Source organism: Taudactylus pleione, unplaced genomic scaffold, assembly GCF_031769625.1.
Source record: "Taudactylus pleione unplaced genomic scaffold, aTauple2 ptg000875l, whole genome shotgun sequence".
NCBI classification, from domain to species: Eukaryota; Metazoa; Chordata; class Amphibia; order Anura; family Myobatrachidae; genus Taudactylus; species Taudactylus pleione.
In genome coordinates this window covers 3,198,546-3,218,338 of record NW_028285277.1, presented here as the reverse complement: position 1 = coordinate 3,218,338, position 19,793 = coordinate 3,198,546, and the positions used below count along the sequence as shown (strand labels likewise).

The window sequence follows — 19,793 nt, the reverse complement described above, 5'->3', positions numbered from 1 at the left end:
TATAGTGGACTGGCATAGTGGACTGGTGTTATAGTGGACTGACATTATAGTGGACTGGTATTATAGTGTACTGGTATTATAGTGGACTGGTATTATAGTGGACTGGCATAGTGGACTGGTGTTATAGTGGGCTGACGTTATAGTGGACTGGCATTATAGTGGACTGGTATTATAGTGGACTGGCATTATAGTGGACTGACATTATAGTGGACTGGCATAGTGGACTGGTGTTGTATTGGACTGGTATTATAGTGGACTGGTATTATAGTGGACTGGCATTATAGTGGACTGACATTATGGTGGACTGGTATTATAGTGTACTGGTATTATAGTGGACTGGTATTATAGTGGACTGGCATTATAGTGGACTGACATTATAGTGGACTGGCATTATAGTGGACTGGTATTATAGTGGACTGGCATTATAGTGGACTGACATTATAGTGGACTGACATTATAGTGGACTGGTATTATAGTGTACTGGTATTATAGTGGACTGGTATTATAGTGTACTGGCATTATAGTGGACTGGCATTATAGTGGACTGGTATTATAGTGGACTGGCATTATAGTGGACTGACATTATAGTGGACTGGCATAGTGGACTGGTGTTATAGTGGACTGACATTATAGTGGACTGGCATTATAGTGGACTGGCATTATAGTGGACTGACATTATAGTGGACTGGCATAGTGGACTGGTGTTATAGTGGACTGACATTATAGTGGACTGGTATTATAGTGTACTGGTATTATAGTGGACTGGTATTATAGTGTACTGGTATTATAGTGGACTGGTATTATAGTGGACTGACATTATAGTGGACTGGCATTATAGTGGACTGGCATTATAGTGGACTGGCATTATAGTGGACTGGCATTATAGTGGACTGGTTTTATAGTGGACTGGCATTATAGTGGACTGACATTATAGTGGACTGACATTATAGTGGACTGGCATAGTGGACTGGTGTTATAGTGGACTGACATTATAGTGGACTGGTATTATAGTGGACTGGTATTATAGTGGACTGGCATTATAGTGGACTGGCATTATAGTGGACTGGTATTATAGTGGACTGGTATTATAGTGGACTGACATTATAGTGGACTGGCATAGTGGACTGTTGTTATAGTGGACTGGTATTATAGTGGACTGGTATTATAGTGGACTGGCATTATAGTGGACTGACATTATAGTGGACTGGTATTATAGTGGACTGGCATTATAGTGGACTGGCATTATAGTGGACTGGTATTATAGTGGACTGGTATTATAGTGGACTGGCATTATAGTGGACTGGCATTATAGTGGACTGGTATTATAGTGGACTGGCATTATAGTGGACTGACATTATAGTGGACTGGTGTTATAGTGGACTGACGTTATAGTGGACTGTTATTATAGTGTACTGGTATTATAGTGGACTGGTATTATAGTGGACTGGCATTATAGTGGACTGGCATAGTGGACTGGTGTTATAGTGGACTGACGTTATAGTGGACTGGTATTATAGTGGACTGGTATTATAGTGGACTGGTATTATAGTGGACTGGCATTATAGTGGACTGGCATTATAGTGGACTGGTATTATAGTGGACTGGCATTATAGTGGACTGACATTATAGTGGACTGGTGTTATAGTGGACTGACGTTATAGTGGACTGGTATTATAGTGGACTGGTATTATAGTGGACTGACATTATAGTGGACTGGCATTATAGTGGACTGGTATTATAGTGGACTGGCATTATAGTGGACTGGCATTATAGTGGACTGGTATTAGAGTGGACTGGTATTATAGTGGACTGGCATTATAGTGGACTGGCATTATAGTGGACTGGTATTATAGTGGACTGGCATTATAGTGTACTGACATTATAGCGGATTGGCATTATAGTGGACTGGCATTATTTACCCTTTGCATATCTTCTATGCCTTGAGCTGGTAAAATCTTCCATGGTGCGCTGTCCTTTAGATTGTAAGCTCTCACGCTCAGGACCCCTCCATCCTCTGTCTCATGTCTGCACTTTCTCCGTCAGCCTCATAAGTGCAATTATATTTCTAACGGCTGCAGTTTTGTGGCGTTCCCCGACTAAACGCTGCTACTGACATTGTGCAAAAGTGTAACTATCTCATCAAAGTGTGACCTGCTGATAATACCACACAACTACACAACAAGGCATGCCGGAGGCAAACAGCGGCACCAAAGCTGATGTGGCACTGAATGTTTTGTGCTTTGTAAGTGGCCTCCTCTGGCTCATTCTTCATAATATTTTGGCACCACAAACTGATAAAGATGAAGTATTCAGGTATTGGAGGTTCCCAGCACAGAATAATCCAACCCTATAGGTTTTATGTAATAGGCTCTGAGATTATGGAACCAGAGTGATTTTGGCTGTTACATTTAAAGCGGCAATCAGTTAGAAGGCTGGTTTTGCCTTATTACTGATTGCCGCTTTAAATTTAGTGGCAAACGCGCCAAAATTTAAACCACACCGGTTCCGTACTGTCGTAACCTACTACATAAACCCCTAAATACAGTATGTGTCACTGATGGCAGGCATAAAGATAAACTGGAAATAAATATATACAGAGAATAGCAGCCCTTGATGTGTATACCTGTAGAGGTTGTTGTGGAACTTGTTGTACGAGGACAGGGTGATCAGTCCCCCCCAGGCCGCGGACAGGGAGAAGAATATCTGTGTGGCTGCATCTTTCCAAACCTGAATAATGAGAGAAATCCATGAAATCGTTGTGTGAAGAAAACGTAACGCATCATTAACTTCATCCAATCTCGTTACCTATCCGACAAACACTGTGATTACACCCAATTACTCAGAGAGATCAAAACGAGTCTACAAATAAAATGATATAACGCATCTAATGTTAGCAACTGCGACGTAACACGAACATATACTCTAGGTTATTAGAACTTGTAATATAAATGTGTTCAATTAATTTTTTCAAAAGCTTTTCAATTATCCCATTAATAAGAATTATATTACTCCATATATCATAGAGGTTTTATATTTATTTTGTATCACGGGCTGGAGGCTCCGGGTGAATATTGCTCGTGTGTACTCTGTAAGCAGACTGCGCCATCTTGTGCTGTACCGCGCTTTCTCCAAGTGCCCCATCCAGGCCCTGGGTACCAGCTATTCCTGCCCAGGGCATGTTAATGGTGTTTGTGATGCTACAAGAGTGATTGATTGGTAGAACCCAACAAGCCCTGAAGGTTTGTCCTGACACGGACTCTATTTGGTGACCTGATATTTTATTGTATGTACAGCAGCCTTTACAGTAGCTCCAGCCTGGAGGCGACGTGTATTCAGCCATTACAATATAATTATATTATTCCTGACCAAGCTCTGCAGTGTTAGCAGTAATGCGGTGCTGTCCTTGGTTACACCAAAGGGGTCTCTTGGATAACTGGATTGTTGTCTTGCGTTAGCAATAACGATATCACTGACTGATCATCCTGCACCTTCCCGGTGTGCTGGATGATCGATATCGTTCATCCAGTACACCACCAACCCACCAACGGCTGGCCAGCGAGCCGCGATCAACGATGGCCTGTGTGCATGGGCGATACCACCCCCCCAGCCCCCGTGCATCGCTGGTCTTTGGGCACCAAAAAATGGACCACCTGAATGATAACAATATGGTTGAGATCATTATCGTTATTATCGTGCATTTTTATCGTACCGTGTGTACGCACCTATTAAGGTCTTGAGCTGGCGATCCATGATGGGGAATCTCAGTTTGTCTATTAACGTTCTCCCATGGTCTTACTCCTGCACCCCAAATATGTCAGAGGCACCTGAGAAATCTCCATCCAATATGCGTCTTCTCAGTTTGTGGGAGATGTAGCAAAAACTTTCTATAGAGGACAAGTAGAATCATTGCCAATAGCAACCAATCAGCTTTTATCGAAAGTACTAGTAACTAGACTGATGATAAATACAGTCTGATTGGTCGCTATGGCAACATCTCCAGTTTCAGCCTTCCCCTGGTGTATTAGCATCCGCAAGACAGCACAAGCCCGGGGACGCCCACTTTCAATGCCCAGTGCAACTCCAGCGGTGGTTCTCAACGCAATCTGCGCACCGTCATGTGACCATGTACCCTTGCACCAGCTTATGGCAGGTGCAGTGCCTCCTTCTTTAATTGGCCTCTGTGGCTGCGGTTCTGCGCCTGAGAACACAGTCGCCGTCATTGACAAGCCCATGACTCGCCCATAATACGCCCATGAAACAGCCTGTTTTTGCGTCCAATTCAGTCACCACCCAGGAACGCCCGTGGTTTGTCTCACGGTACCTAACGCCAGTGCTCTGTATCGCAACAGTGCATTTCTGCGTGCACTCAGTGGAACGCATGCGCCGGAGGGGTTTTCAGATTTTATTTGCGCATGCGCGGTAGCAGATAATTGGCACACTGCCCTGTCAACTGCATTACGACCACCTCCGAGTCCCTGCTGCCAGCAGTCATGGCGTTTGCTCTGGGATCTACTATACTCAGCGTCATTCTCTGCCCGGACCTTATACTTTTATTATTTTGGGTTTTATTTTATCAAAACTTTTTTTTCTGGCTCTCAAAACAAGTACAAAGATGCAGGTACTGTGCCGCCGTGTCGCAGGCGTGACTGCAGCAAAATGCGCTAAATCAGTGGCAGCAGCGTGAGACTGTGAAACAGCCCCTCAGTCCTGCAATAAATAAATATATACTGTCATAAATACATATATACATTTGGGAAGTGATTCTATATTATCTATGGTGGTGCCAGTGGCGAGATATAATCTGGGGGCAGCGGTGACCGGTAGCGATGACCCAGCATCATCTGTAGGTTCTCCGTAACACAATCACAATAAGGAAATCCCAACTGTTGTGCATGATGAAGGTGCCCTTCTCTGTAGGGTGTAATTAGGTGCCACGTCGGCCCATGAAATATCTGCAGAGCCTCCTATGGAGAACGTGAGCCTGTGCTGGTCTGTTTGTAACTGACACATCGGGGGCCGAGTGACTGCAGAACACAGAGCGATCGATTAGGCAATTTAAAACTAGATTACATGTGCGCTCTGGGAGTGTTCAGCTGGGAATACGGGCCCGCTGTGCTGCGTAAATGCGACACTTTTCTTACCAGCGTCGTCTCTACGCTTCTTACATTTACTGAGAACCAATCAAACCAAATATTATTATATATATTGACTTTTTTTTTTACTATTCTTTCGTTCTTGATGGTTTCCGTTGAGGGAAACGTATTTTCCTAAAGTTGTGTTTTATTTACGTATCTGCTTTCTGATATCAGATCGGGTATTTGCTCGCATGACGGCGCCTCTTGGGTCTAATAATTGTACCCCATAATTGTACGCTGACGTTTGAAGACCCACTCAATAATTTCATCTCTGTGGGATTGTCACTATCTGTACTCATTGATATGATTAGTCTGGGTACAGTATGAGAAAATCCCAGTCAGAGCCACTGAGAGTTCACCAGGGCCCTGGTATTAGGGGCCAAATATAGGAGTCATGACCCCCTCTCTCCCCCCCCCCCAAAAAAAATAGCACCTGAAAAATACTATATTCAGGCACTTTAGTCCCATCTTCTGAGCACTGGAACCAGGACACTGAGCACCCAGATGTACAGAGGGCCTAATTCAGACCCACTCGCTCTGACAGAACGCCCGCTCTGAATCAGGGACAGGCTTTTTTTTATTGGATCGGCCTCCTGGCCGCTCGCATAGCTGTGGGTGACCACCCACAGCTACAGCGAGCGACCATGATGGTGGTTGCGATGGTCAAGACCATCACGACCATCGGGCTTGCGACGAGACCCTTGTGGTAGGGTCTCGTGGCTGCAAGCCCCAGAGAGATTTCGTCTCTAACAGCCGGAATCTCTCCACTGATATTTTACACTGAAGCAGAATCTTGTGCTGTGATTTGTGTTAGTGCAGGTATTTCACATATATTGAATCTATTTTAAATCTTCAAAAACTTCTTATACACTAAGGGGTTAATCCCATTACTCAGTGCCCCTGTATTGGTTGATGAGAAGTGTAAGGAACTTTGTAGACTATATCTTGAGGCATATCATTATTCCTACGCTGGGAGCCTGACGCCTGGCATACCGAACGAAGGTAGGCCGGGAGGCGGGCGCAGACAGCCGCGCAGGGGGTGGTTAGGTTAGGGGCTCCCGGGGGGATATAGGGTTAGGCACCCCCCCCGGGAGGGTTAGGGTTTGGCTAGGGGAAGGGGGGGGGTTAGGGTTAGGCACCCCTAAGGGAGGGTAAGGGTGGGGGGAGGGTTAGGTTAGGGGCTCCCGGGGGGATATAGGGTTAGGCACCCCCCCGGGAGGGTTAGGGTTCGGCTAGGGGAAGGGGGGTTAGGGTTAGGCACCCCCGAGGGGAGGTTACAGTTAGGCACCCCTAAAGGAGGGTAAGGGTGGGGGGAGGGTTAGGTATAGTTAATATACTTACATGTCGGGATCCTCACTGCTGCCGGTCTTCCAGCGTCGGGATTTGGCCATTCATTCCGATCCCCTTTAGACCAGTTCTGTTCTTGCTCAGCGCCGTTAGGATTGTTCTGGTTTAGAACTCACTTAAAATAATTATCTCATTTTTTTTAGCCATTTTTGATTTCCCAAACAAGTTTTGCCCTAAAAACCCCCCTGCTGCTTATTATCTAGTAAGTACATTGCCGAAATCTCTCCGCTTCCCACATCTCGCAGGCGATTACATTTGGTCCACAGTCTCAACTATAACCCAGAATCCTTTTCACAGACTGTGGGGCCTATGTACTAAGCCTTAGACAGAGATAAAGTTGATGGAAATAAAGTACCAGCCAATCAGCTCCTACTGTACATGTTGTGTTTGAAAAATGACAGTTAGGAGCTGATTGGTTGGTCATCTCTCTCCAAGGCTTGGTAAATAGACCCCTTTACCTGTTACCTTTGTGCTACTACTGTAGTTTGGCTTTTGTACGACTTCTCATGTAGCCCTAAGAGTATGTTTTATGTTCCAGAACCTCCTTGGCCGACAAATAAGTCCGAATCCGCGGAAAAGTATCGCAGATGACGTTGTTTCGCCAGGCAAAAACTTATCCCCATATTCAATTCCAAAGACTTTTAGCGTATGCGGAAAGTCAATGCAATGTAATCGGCGGAAAAGTTTCGCCTATGAATAGCAGGTGGAAAAAAGTGCAGAATTGGGGTTTTGTGGTGCAAACTTCGGAAAACCTCTGTGCACCCTTGGGACAGTCCCCCAAAGATTAACTGTGTAAAAAAACAAAAAAATTTTTTAGAACACCCCAAAAAAGTACTTTCATTTTGGGGGCGAAAAAGTGCAAAGTTGGGGGACAAACTTAAAAACTAGTAAAATAAACTTCTGGGGGATCCCCAAGTATGGGGCAGGTGTTTTTATGATTGCGGGTGCTTGCGGCAGATGGATTTTTTACGTCATTTAAAACTTCACTTTAGCAACTTAAAATTATGCTAGCACCCATTTTCATGTACCCCAAATTTGCTGGGAGTACTTATTTCCTCAAAAAAAATACTGCTTAATGCTATTCTTCACCACTTTTGTCAATGCGCCAATTGGCACCAATTGTCACAACTTAAGTACCCCAAATACCTTCATTAGGGCTACTCGGAGGCATCTATAGTGATCCCCAATGTTAGAGCATCTTTTGGGGGGTGTCAGGCTGTGTCCCCATTTTTGACAGGACTTTTCGCATGTTTCAGTTTCGCCAGGTGCCGTTTTCGTGTCCTTTCTCACTGAATACGCGGAATAGAATGAGCATGCCCGATACTTTTCCGCATACAAAACCAGCGATGTAGGTGAAAACCTCGCCATGCGAAAAAGTATCGTGGGTGCGAAATTAATTGAATATGGCCTATAATGGTAAATTGTGCAGAAGGTCTCATAATTGTACATCGGGATTGGGCCAAACTACACCCGAGTTACTAATGACTTTCATTACCCTGGGATATTATTGTATTCTCACCATAGCATCTTTCAGCTTCTCCCATTTCGGGGTGATGAAATACCACATTCCAGCCCCCGCACCGGGCAGTGTTACCCCACGGATGAGGAGGATGATAAGGACGACATAAGGAAACGTGGCTGTAAAATAGACAACCTAGACAATAAAATAAAATAAGATTAATTCACTTTGAAAAGAGAGAGAGGGACAGAGAGAGAGAGAGAGAGAGAGAGAGAGAGAGAGAGAGAGAGAGACTGCACAACTGCACTGAGGCCACCATGATAGGGAACAGACCGGACAGATCCCGGAGAGATTACACAGATCCTAAAGAGACAGGACATCGGCACGCTCCCTCCAAGTGTATCACACGGCTCCTCCTAGCAGACAATATAGATCACCCCTGGAATCTCCATGGTTTATAAATTATATTTACACTAATAGTTTGTATGTAGTCAGTTATTGTACTAGTATTATGTGCATTGTTTCTGGTCATTTTGGTGGATGAATTTGATACTTTTTGTATGTCTTTACCTTCTATTAATGAGTCACCCACCGGTCTCCACCTCTTCATTCCTATGGCTGCATTACAGAAAAGTGACCCTATTGAATTGCTGGAAGATTATATTTCTCATACACAACATAGTAACAGAAACACGTTCTGGCCATTGCAGAGAGGAGCGTGGACTAATTACTCTGTATTACGACATGTCATGAATTCAGTAACAAATGCTTTTATGTATATTTTTCCCCTGTTCCCCTCTCCAAGTATCATCGGTTTGACCATTTTGTCAGGTTCCATTGTATAAGTTCATAGATAAACCAGAACTATTACTGTACTTTTAGGGTTACTACACAAAGATCCCAGTCTCAGTCTCCCATCGATGGCCAAGGCACCAGTCTCAGCCCCGGTATGTGAATGGCTGAACGATGATTGTGCCATGAGATAACGAGCAGCGGTATTAGATCCTGTGGACATGTTTGTGCAAAACACATTTTCATTTTACAGAGCTCCATACTGTAATGATGGAATCTGGGTAGACCGGGAGGTGTTTGAGCGGGTGAGGATAGGAACATGGTGACTATATATATATAAGGGAAACTTTCTGCTCATTCTAGACACATATACTATATGGGAGCTCACATATATATATATCCTCAAGAAACCCCATAAAATTCTGTAAATCCTCAAGAAACCCTCTCTTGACCCAATCTCCCTCACCTGCCACCACCCCATCTCTTTCCACCCCTTTGCCTCAGGACTAGCAGGGCTCTGCATCCTCCTTCTAAACTAAAAGCCCTCATGAGCAGGGCCCTCCGCACCTTTCTCTTGTCTGTAACCCCCACATCTACCCATTATCACACTGTCCATCTTCTATGCTATCCCTAGCTGCATGAACATGACATGATGTCTATAATTTGCACATGCCATGTACCGTATGATTACCTGCCCTGGGAATTTGCACACTGTCCATCTTCTGTGCTATCTGTAGCTGCATGAACATGACATGATGTCTATGATTTGCACATGCCATGTACCATATGATTACCTGCCCTGGGAATTTGCACACTGTCCATCTTCTGTGCTATCTGTAGCTGCATGAACATGACATGATGTCTATGATTTGCACATTCCATGTACCGTATGATTACCTGCCCTGGGAATTTGCACTGTTCTGGATGTGAAACTGTTCTCACCTGACTTGTACCTTCCTGTCTCTTTTATTTTCCCTGTTTTATTCTGCTTTAATTGTTTCCTTGCTTGTCGGGTGCTGCAGAACTTGTGTTGTCTTATTGGATGATGATGATAAACGTACAGTTGTAAGATGTGACATTATAACAATTATCTTACTGTCACAAGTTATATCAAATCTAATCGGAATTAGCGAATGGATGTTGTAAATGGGATAATCTGTCATATTCAGATATCACATTGCATTGTAGTCACTGACTCAGCATCTATAGTGTAGAAAGCATTTGCTGATACATGAATGTGACCCCACATAGATACAGTAATATGCAGTAATACGGGCTCCACGTTGCAGTGTATTTTGTTGATGATTTCTTGTATTTTTTGAATTTCTAAATTTAGTTGGTTTTTAAACAAAATAATGAAAAAATATCTCCCAATACCCACAATGCATTTCTGTTACATGGTCATGAAAACGGCTGCTAAAAAAAATAGTTTTTGGGTCAACTGTGTGAATATATTTATTGTGTGGCATTGGTGGGACGCAGTACGTCTGAGCGCTGAATACAGTGGGAGGGATATACCGGCTGTACGTACAATCTGTGTGAGCACCTGGAATAGAATAGACATTACACCAATCACAGAGATTCACAGTAACTGTATATACAAAGCAGAGTAACACAGGAGGCACAGTGCTACAGCACAGGACATGGAAAGAGACATCAATAGAGGAAAAAGGTCCTTAATACCTGTCTAGGAAACATAGATGGACGTGGGTGGTGACTACTGCCCCCTACTGGCCTGTCTGTGTAACTGCCCCTGATGTGGTGCGGGCTGCGCCATACCTTCCAAGTATAACTTTTGTGATTTCTGTATACTAATTTATGAGGCATCAAATTGTCTTTTAACTCTGGGCAACTCTGTGTTGAACTAGGTAATTGATGAGAAAGGCAGGGGCATAACTAGACCTAGGGGCAGGGCCAGCTCAAGGCACGTTTGACCAGTGCGGTCGAACAGGGGCGCGACCCAATAGAGGGCGCACCCCTCCCAACCATCCCAACTTCACCGGGACAGTCCCATTTTTTGGGCACGGCCCCTCTGTTGCACCCGCGGGCCGAAGTGTTCCGCCAGTGGTCGGGAGATTGGGCACCCCCACTGCCACCCACCGCCGCAGCTGTCGGCCCTGGAGAAGAGGAATGGACACCGCGCGCATGCGCGCGGCATCCATTCAGTGCAGGGTGAGGGCTGGGGGCAGCCCAGCTGGTGAAGGAGTGCTGGGATCACCCCCACCCACACATTAAATGTAAGGCGTGCCAAACGGGCATGCCCCCACAATAGCATCATTTAGGCAGCGTGCCATATGGTAATTAGGCTGTGCCTTGTTTTTGGAAACCATGCGCTGGGTTAAGGGGCGTCGGATGTGTCTGCACAGGGCGCGGCTGCTACTGGAGCCGCCAATGTCTAGGGGGCCCCATAGCAAAATTTTCACGGGCCCCCCTAGGTCCCCAGCCCCCCCTCGGTCCGCACCCACCCTCTCGACTTACCTGCTCCGTGGTCACGCTGCGCACGGCAGGCACACATCTCCTCTCCCGGGTGACTCCATCTCTCCTCCTTGACTGAAGCTGGGAGGAGGCGGAGCCGACCAGGAGGACATGACCATGGAGGGGGGCCACTAACACGAAGCAGTCAGCAGGTAAGTCGAGGAGAGGGGAGTACAGAGGGGCGTGGACCAAGGCCTGGCACCGTAGGTGCAGGGAGAGGGCATTTTGTACCTAGTGGAAGGGGTATTATTGGAGGGTCTGGCTATGGGAGCTTCTGTAAGCAGCCATATTGGGACCCCTGAAATAGGCCTATGCTGATCATTTTCTCACACTGCCATCTGGTGGCTGAAATGGTATTATGGGGGATTCCAATAGTCACGCTTTGAGAAGCACGCGAGGCGATGCCATGTGTGTCATTAACATTGGCAGCATATGAGAGATTAATTAAAGATTAACTAAACATTGGCCACCCAATGTTAGCAGACAATTTGATGTGTGATACATTTTAAGTTACTTTGTATACAGATGTCTGTCTATGTGTATAGGGTTAAAAAAGTGCAATTGCACTAAAATGAAAGGGTAAGTTACCCTCATAAAAAAATATTATGTATTTAACACCCCAAGCGAAACATTTTTCAAATTATTTATTTATTTTTTTTTCTAAAAATACTGGCAGATTGGAAGATTGTCCAGGACTTTCAACACGTTTATTTTCAGCAGACTTCCCTTTAATGCCAGATTAACAGTCTGGTACCAGGCCTCAATATAAAAATAGGCCCATAAATATGACAGCATGATAATGAGCAGCCGGTCACACGCTCGGCCATAAATCATACGTTTTAAAATTGTATTTCTATTTTCATCAGATGAAGCCATTTTTTTCTACGTACTGTATTTAGTGAGATATTGGGGCTTGAAGCGATGAGGGTGTACACACCCACATGGCACTGGGCACACCCACACAGCACTGGGCACACCCACATAGCATTGGCCACACCCACACAGCACTGGTCACTTCCACATGACACTGGCCACACCCACATAACATTGGCCACACCCACACAGCACTGGTCACTTCCACATGACACTGGCCACACCCACACAGCACAGGTCACGTCCACATGACACTGGCCACACCCACACACCATTGGCCACACCTCCTCCGCTTCTCACAATAGGCCCTTGATCATTTTCAGCCCCAGGGCCACGTGGCCCTTACTCCGTCCCTGCGTCCCTCTCCTTACTCTGTTGGCTTCTGCAGTTATCGGGACATGGCCGCCTTTGACAAGAGACTACTTAGCTGAAACAATGGGAACTTTGTGGCACAGATGCCGCTGAATGTAAAAATGTTTTGGCTGGGGTGGTAAACAATCTTGACACTTTCGGGAGGTCTGTCCCCTGTACATTGTCAGCTTGGAAGGTACGGTGCAACAACAGATCCATATGTGCAACATCTGAGGAACGTCTACCTGACATATCTACTCTACGGGTATTGTGTTCAGTAATGAATGAATTACCCACCAGGAACAACTGGCACAGCCTGAATCTATGTCAGAGTGTAAGACTGGAGATCTGCTCCAATTATATATATATATATATATATATATATATATATATCATGTAATCATATAAAGTAATTCAGTGGTTCCCCATCTACCTCCAGGTGCTATCAGTGTACACGGCTCATATAACCCCCCCGTATGACCGTAGTGTGTTGTATGTGTAAGAGCACTGGTTGGGGTTCTGTGGGGGGATACGAGGACCACCTTCCTTTCAGACTAACCATGCTCTGTAGAGAACATCCCAGTAACTAATAAGACCGTCACTCCATAGCAGCCAGGGGAGGACCTGAAAAATGTGCAAAGTTAAATCTCTGCAGAGTAAGACACGGAACATACGTCATCACTCCCCGGACACTAACGCGTCACTCCAACAGTCACAGGAAATACAGCAACGTATGGTTGTACCCAGGTATAGCATACCATCATGGGCCCCAGGGCCCTAACCTGGAGCCTGCTTCATTCCTCCACAGAAGACTGGTTAGGTAGCGAGTCAGCTGGCTTCACGCTGTTCCGTGGTTACGATTGGCCGTGAGAGATTGAACATTGTCGACCTGAAGCAGCATGATGGGTTCCACTAATTGTGGAAGAAAGTTCTGATCTATGTGCCCCACACTTTCTATTCTTACTGTGAACGTCACCATTCAGCAATGGCAAACCTGACGGTATGGGTTATTTACTACAGGCAAAATATACTGTAAGTATGCACATTACATTTAGTTTACTTTCTGCCTTTGGGACCCAGACGCTTTATGCGACCATTGGGGTTGGGAACATAAATGCTGGTAAATATAAAATAACACTGCAAACTTGTGCCAAGTATGTATCATTATTGGAACCCTCTCCTCCTAATTAATTACAACTTTTCCCTGTTCTACTAATATTCCACTTGTTGGAGCCTGGTGCTTTCCCGACGTCATGAGAGTAATGGTGCGCTGGCTCTGCCTCATTCTAGGGGGTAAATTTACTAAGAATCGAGAATGGTTGAGTTTAGTTGTTTTAATCTCGATTTGCATCGTTGAATATCAGTTGATTTTCACGTTTTTCATCTCTCAAGTTTACTAAGAAGTGAGTTTAGCTGAAAGTGAGTTTTCCGATGGTGAAGCGGAAATCGAGATATCTCCGCCGAGTTGCGAGTTTAGATGAGATTACTCACCTGAGATTGCAGTGTTTTCTCTCTGCAAATCTCTCCTGAGCTAGCAGCCTGCACATATCAGTGAGATATGTGTAAGCTGCTTGTGTGTTATACCTGTAAAAAACGGGTTAAATTCTTAAATAAAAATGACGTGGGTTCCTCCCCAATAGGTTAACCAGCCCAAGACTTATCAGCCGGTCCTAGTTCTAAAAATTACAGGGAACAAAATGAGTAGTGATCCACCATAATTTAGGAACCAGCACCAGGCTGCAGGGCCAGTCCTGGTTTTAAATATATGGGGAAAAAAATTGCGTAGGGGTCCCCCTATATTTTAAACCAGCACTGGACCAAAATGGCCGGGCTGTAATGCCACAGCCCGGAGACCCTATTACCGGGGCTCTGTGGCCAAAGCATTATTAGCCCAAGCCGGTCAGGCCAAGCCGGGGATCTCAGGGGAAGTGAGGACCCCCCCAAGAAGGGGTGACCCCCCCCCAAAACCCCGGGCTTGGTCTGAAGCCCGGGGCTCGTCCCCGAACCCCTGGACTGTGGGTACGGGGGTAATAAAGTGGAAAATTAAATAAAACTATTGTATTTTACAGTGGAACTACAGGTGCAAGCATGCCTGTCCTTTGGCACTTGTGGAACTACAAGTGCCAGCAGGCGGCCAGCATCCGTGCCCCCACTGTAAAATAAATAGTTAAATAAAGACAAAACACACACCGTATACAGTAAAACTAGGAGTTGTGCACTTGCACTTTCTCTTCTTGTGTTTGCAACAATGGTCTCCACAGGTAGCACCCCCCATTATATATATTCAGGGTGTGCAGTCTAGGGCCCCCTTTTCTATAAACTTAGGCAGCTGCCTAAGAGTGTCGGCCACTGCAGGGCGCGCTGAATTGATGTGTAGAGTGGATGGCACATAAGTGCAGGGCGCACTACACTACTAGGAACAAACACACAGCCGCCGGCAGCTGTGTGTTTGTTTTAGCAGCCGATGAGAGTCAGACAGACTCTCATCGGCTGCTGCGCCCACTGCCGGAGCCGGGCTGGAGCTCAATCATGAGCTCCATTTTCCGGCTCCCGCAGTGGGTGATGGGAGACACGTCATGACATCTCTCCCATCATGCAGAGCGGGCCGGCCCGGGAGGACACCAGAAGGAGGAGCAGATGCCGGAGCGGCGATTAAGTGGAGGGTTTTTTTTTTCTGTGTGTGTGTCTGTCTGGCCAGGGGGAGGGACTAATACTACGGGCACTGCTGGGAGGACTACTGCGGGCACTGCACACTGGTGGGACCACTACTGGGGGCACTGCCTAGAGGGGGATTACTACTAGGGGTACTGCTTTGGGGACTACTATGGGGGGCACTTCTGGGGGGGGACTGCTACTGGGGGGACTACTACTGGGGGCACTGCTGGGTAGACTACTACTGGGGGCACTACATAGGTGGGGATTACTGCTGGGGGCACTGCTGTGAGGAGGACTACTAGGGGCACTGCTGGGGGGGGACTGCTACTGGGGGCACTGTACTGGTGGGACCACTACTGGGGGCACTGCATAGGGAGGGATTACTGCTGGGGCACTGTTGGGGGGGGACTACTACTAGGGGCACTGCTGGGGGAGGGCTGCTACTGGGGGGATTACTACTGGAGGCACTGCTAGGGGGGAGACTACTGGGGGCACTGTACTGGTGGGACCACTACTGGGGGCACTGCCTAGAGAGGGGATTACTACTAGGGGTACTGCTTTGGGGACTACTATGGGGGGCACTTCTCGGGGGGGGACTGCTACCGTGGGGACTACTACTGGGGGCACTGCTGGGTGGACTACTACTGGGGGCACTACTGCTGGGGGCACTGCTGGGAGGAGGACTACTAGGGGCACTGCTGGGGGCACTGCTGGGGGGACTACTACTGGGGGCACTGTACTGGTGGGACCACTACTGGGGGCACTGCATAGGGAGGGATTACTGCTGGGGCACTGTTGGGGGGGGCTACTACGAGGGGCACTGCTGGGAGAGGGCTGCTACTGGGGGGATTACTACTGGAGGCACTGCTAGGGGGGAGACTACTGGGGGCACTGTACTGGTGGGACCACTACTGGGGGAACTATATAAGGGGCACTGCATTGGTTGGGGACTACTACTGGGGGCACTGTATAGGGGCACTACTGAGGGCACCGCATAGGGGGGCCACTACTGAGGGTACTGTATAAGGTGGGACCACTACTGGGGATTGCATAGGTGGGGCCACTACTGGGGATTGCATAGGTGGGGCCACTACTGGGGATTGCATAGGGGGGACCACTACTGCCGGCACTGCATTGGGGGGCCACTACTGGGGGCACTGTATAAGGGCTTGTGTAGCTATCGAGGGTGGGGGGGGGTAAGGCTGAAGAAATGCCTAGGGTGCCAAGGAACTTTGCACCGGCCCTGGTAGTAAGATCTGAGTGACTGAATTATTTTAATATAATGGAAAAACAATCACAATTCACTTTCTTATAAAGCACAATTATCATGGCTGGGAATACTGACTGGTGCTGTGAGCGATTAGTTCCTGACCCCACATCGCAGTACAAATCCTCCTCTTACCTTTCCTGATGTCTTGATCCCTTTGGCGAGAGAAGCGTAGACGATCACCCAGGCCAGGAACAGACACAGAACCAGAGGCCATCGGATCTCACCGGGATACTCAACACCAGCGGAAATCTTCAGCATATTGTACCTGCGAGGACGGATCAGTTAAACGCTAAATATGTCTCAGCCTCAACTCCCTATTTTTGTTCCTTTACCCCATTGCTCGGGCTCCCTCTTCTCATTGCTGATACATTGTCGCATTTTCTTTAATGACATTTTACTGGAACGATCACATACACAGGAAATAGTTACAATGTTGACACCACGTAATGCTGACAGCATAATGCTTTAAACATTGCTTTAATTGGCGTAGTACCATGTCGACATAACACCGTCCACATAGTAATTGTCAATATTATGCCCTTCGACAAATCACATCCCTCCCATATATACTGTATTATAGCCGGGTAGTGATGTCACTGTCAGTTACTACAGAATACATGTGATCATTATATCATTTCTCTAATGTCAAGATTGGAATAATTGTATTCTGGGTATTTATCGGCCAGGTAACGCGGTGTTAGGGGCCTGACGTGTGCAGAGGATTACATACGATCCCGCAAACACAAGACAGATTCTTCCCCTGTAGGTGCTGTTAGATACATTCTGCTATGGGGTGTATCTAACCATACTAATAAGCTAAGGAAGGAATTATGGGCCTGATTCAGAGGCGTTCACTGTTGCGGGGGCTCACTTGGAATCAGGGCATTTTGTTTCGGCCTCCAGGGCGCTCGCAAAGCTGTGGGTGACAACCCACAGCTAGCGCGAGCGGCCTGGCGATGGGCGCGATTATCGCGACCATCAGGCTTGCGTCGAGACCCTGCGGGAGGGTCTTGGCTCCCGGAAGCCCGAGTGGACTTCCTGCTCTAATAGAGCAGGAAGTCCACTACTGACATCACGAGTGATGTCAGTAGGGCCGCCCACAAACGGCAGCTGTTCCTAAGGGAACGCCTGCGTTTGCGCAGCCACACCCCCTCCCCGCCTACAAAATGGGGCGAGCTGTCAATCAACATCGACAGCCGCCCCGTCTTGTAGTGAGCCCCGGAGTGATGGAGCTGCCGTCGCTCGCTGGGGCTCGTGCATGCGCACGCCGGAGGCGGCGAATGCGCAGTGGGGGAACATTGACCCGCTTATGAGCGCTATGCGCTCGCGAGCGGGTCTGTATCAGGCCTAATGTTTGCACAGGATGTACTAACTCTATATTAGGGGGGAGAGTCCACAAAGGTGGGAATTTCCTTTCAAGCCAATTATAACTTTTTAATATTGTTACTTTCTTATTCAGGGCCGAATTCAATTAGCCTCGAAAAGTGCCATCTGGGGAAAAGCGGAATGAATTCCCCTCAGTCGCCTGTTTTAACGCAATGTTTTTTCCATGCGTGTCCCCGTTTTTCGCCCTATTCAATTGTAAAACAGGCGATATCGCGGATAGGAGAATGTTTTACAAAGCGAAACTAGTGAAAAGGACATATTTTTGGGGGGGAAATCAGTCTGTACCCCATAAACTGCTTCAGTGACCCTGGGAATAAATATAGAATAGTAGTAGGAGCCCTAATAAAGGTATTTAGTGAACTTATTTTGAGGCAAAGGGCTGTTATATACATATTTGCATATGTGTGGGAAAATGCTAGAAAGCTATGTTCTTTCAGAAAAATAAGTACCGTAGTTACATTTGGGGTACATGAAATAGGGGACTAGTATATTTTGATGTCTAAAATGAAGATTTAAAAAAAAAATGTAAAAATATACCGGCTGCAGCCTCGTGCAATCCCAATAATACCTGTCTCATCCATATAGCCCCCAAAGTACAAGGCCCCCCACTTTTGACCCATGTTCCAACACTTTTTACATTTTCGCCCCAAAAATAACACGTAATTTTTAGGGTGTTTTACATTTATCTTTAAAACTGTGTTTGACTGATTACTCATTAGTGGGGGTGTCCAAAGGGTTCTGGATCAAATCACCACGTTTGCACCCCAAAAATAGCGATTTTGCACTTCCAATTTACCTGCTTATATGTGGAGAAACTTTTTTGCCTATTTTTCCATGTAAAGTTTTTGTGTAGGCGAAAACGTCCTGGAATGGAATACGGAGAAAAGCAGAAAACAGGCGAAAAGCGCAAATCAGCGAAAACTTTTCTACAAACGGCACTTTTCGCAGCTAATTGAATTCAGCCCTAAAACTTAGAGCATAACTGATTAATTAAAACCAAATTGTATCATATTTATACTTGTGTAATGTATTAAACACTTTTGCTGTAACAGAGCAGTGGTGTAAAAAGTTAATGATGTAAAAGCTGACGCAGCCTGGCCATCGGAACTTCTCTGCCAGGTCCAGGAAATCTGCGTTCAATGAGGCAGACCCTGGGCTTGCCTGCAAAACAGGGCGCAACACGCCCCCATTTTGTAGAATGGTCCCGGATGTCGTCCCTGCTTCACCCCCAAATGCGGCTAAGGAGGGACTGCGAGTGATCACGTAAGACCCGTTCTGCACATGCGCAATCCTCCAACCATCGGGTATATGTACATATCGGAATTAGGCCCATAAAGAAGATTACGGGGAACATGGTTACAGCGATGTTACTATAAGGAATACACTCAGGTTATAAGGACATTACATGCCGCCTTACTTGAAGTATTCCTCGCTGCCGCTGACAAAGGTCTTGTTGGCATGGCTGGTGTAATTCACCATCGTCAAGTTTGGATAGGCGGTCATACAGAACGTGCTGTTCTTGATTTGGATTTTTGGTTGATCCCCAAGGATACAGGAGTCTGTGGGAAGTAAATATATGGTGAGATAGACTCTGATAAACCTTAATTTAATAACATATAACAGACTCATACAGTGATCATTATTCATCCATCCGCTTTTATATAACTGAACATCTGCTCCTGTTAGTGTCTGTACCTAGATCTTGTTGCATCCTCAGTTTCCTGGCTTGTGTCTGGCCTGGTGCTATCTCTGGCAGCAGTCATCAGAAGATACACAATTTGTATTTAAATGACCATAATATCATTTCTCCTGGATGCAGCGATCATTCTGCAGTCACTAGTCTGCGAGTCCCTCATTGCTTCACAAGCTCCGGGCCCCAGATTCCCACAATCTCTTTGGCTTTCCATTCACTGGAAGTTACGGCCTCCCACCCTGTGGCTCACATATTCCAGGTTTATCTATTCTCCCAGTGTCACAAGAGCTATTTGTATCCTTTTCTGGTCTCCAGTACAGTGTATCATTGAATCGCCAATAGAGATGGGACCACTAA

At 46.4% G+C, this 19,793-nt stretch overlaps 1 protein-coding gene across 1 annotated transcript in view; it reads right to left on the bottom strand.

The window, feature by feature from the left end:
• The window catches only part of SLC6A5 (solute carrier family 6 member 5), a 142,653-nt gene that overhangs the window by 55,353 nt on the left and 67,507 nt on the right, over window positions 1-19,793 (bottom strand). Inside the window, exons 5-8 of the mRNA XM_088458953.1 lie at window positions 19,161-19,302; window positions 16,490-16,622; window positions 8,002-8,136; window positions 2,624-2,727 (exon numbers count right to left, since the gene is read on the bottom strand). Coding sequence (XP_088315079.1) covers window positions 2,624-2,727; window positions 8,002-8,136; window positions 16,490-16,622; window positions 19,161-19,302 — 514 coding nt within the window. The remainder of the gene's footprint in view (window positions 1-2,623; window positions 2,728-8,001; window positions 8,137-16,489; window positions 16,623-19,160; window positions 19,303-19,793) is intronic.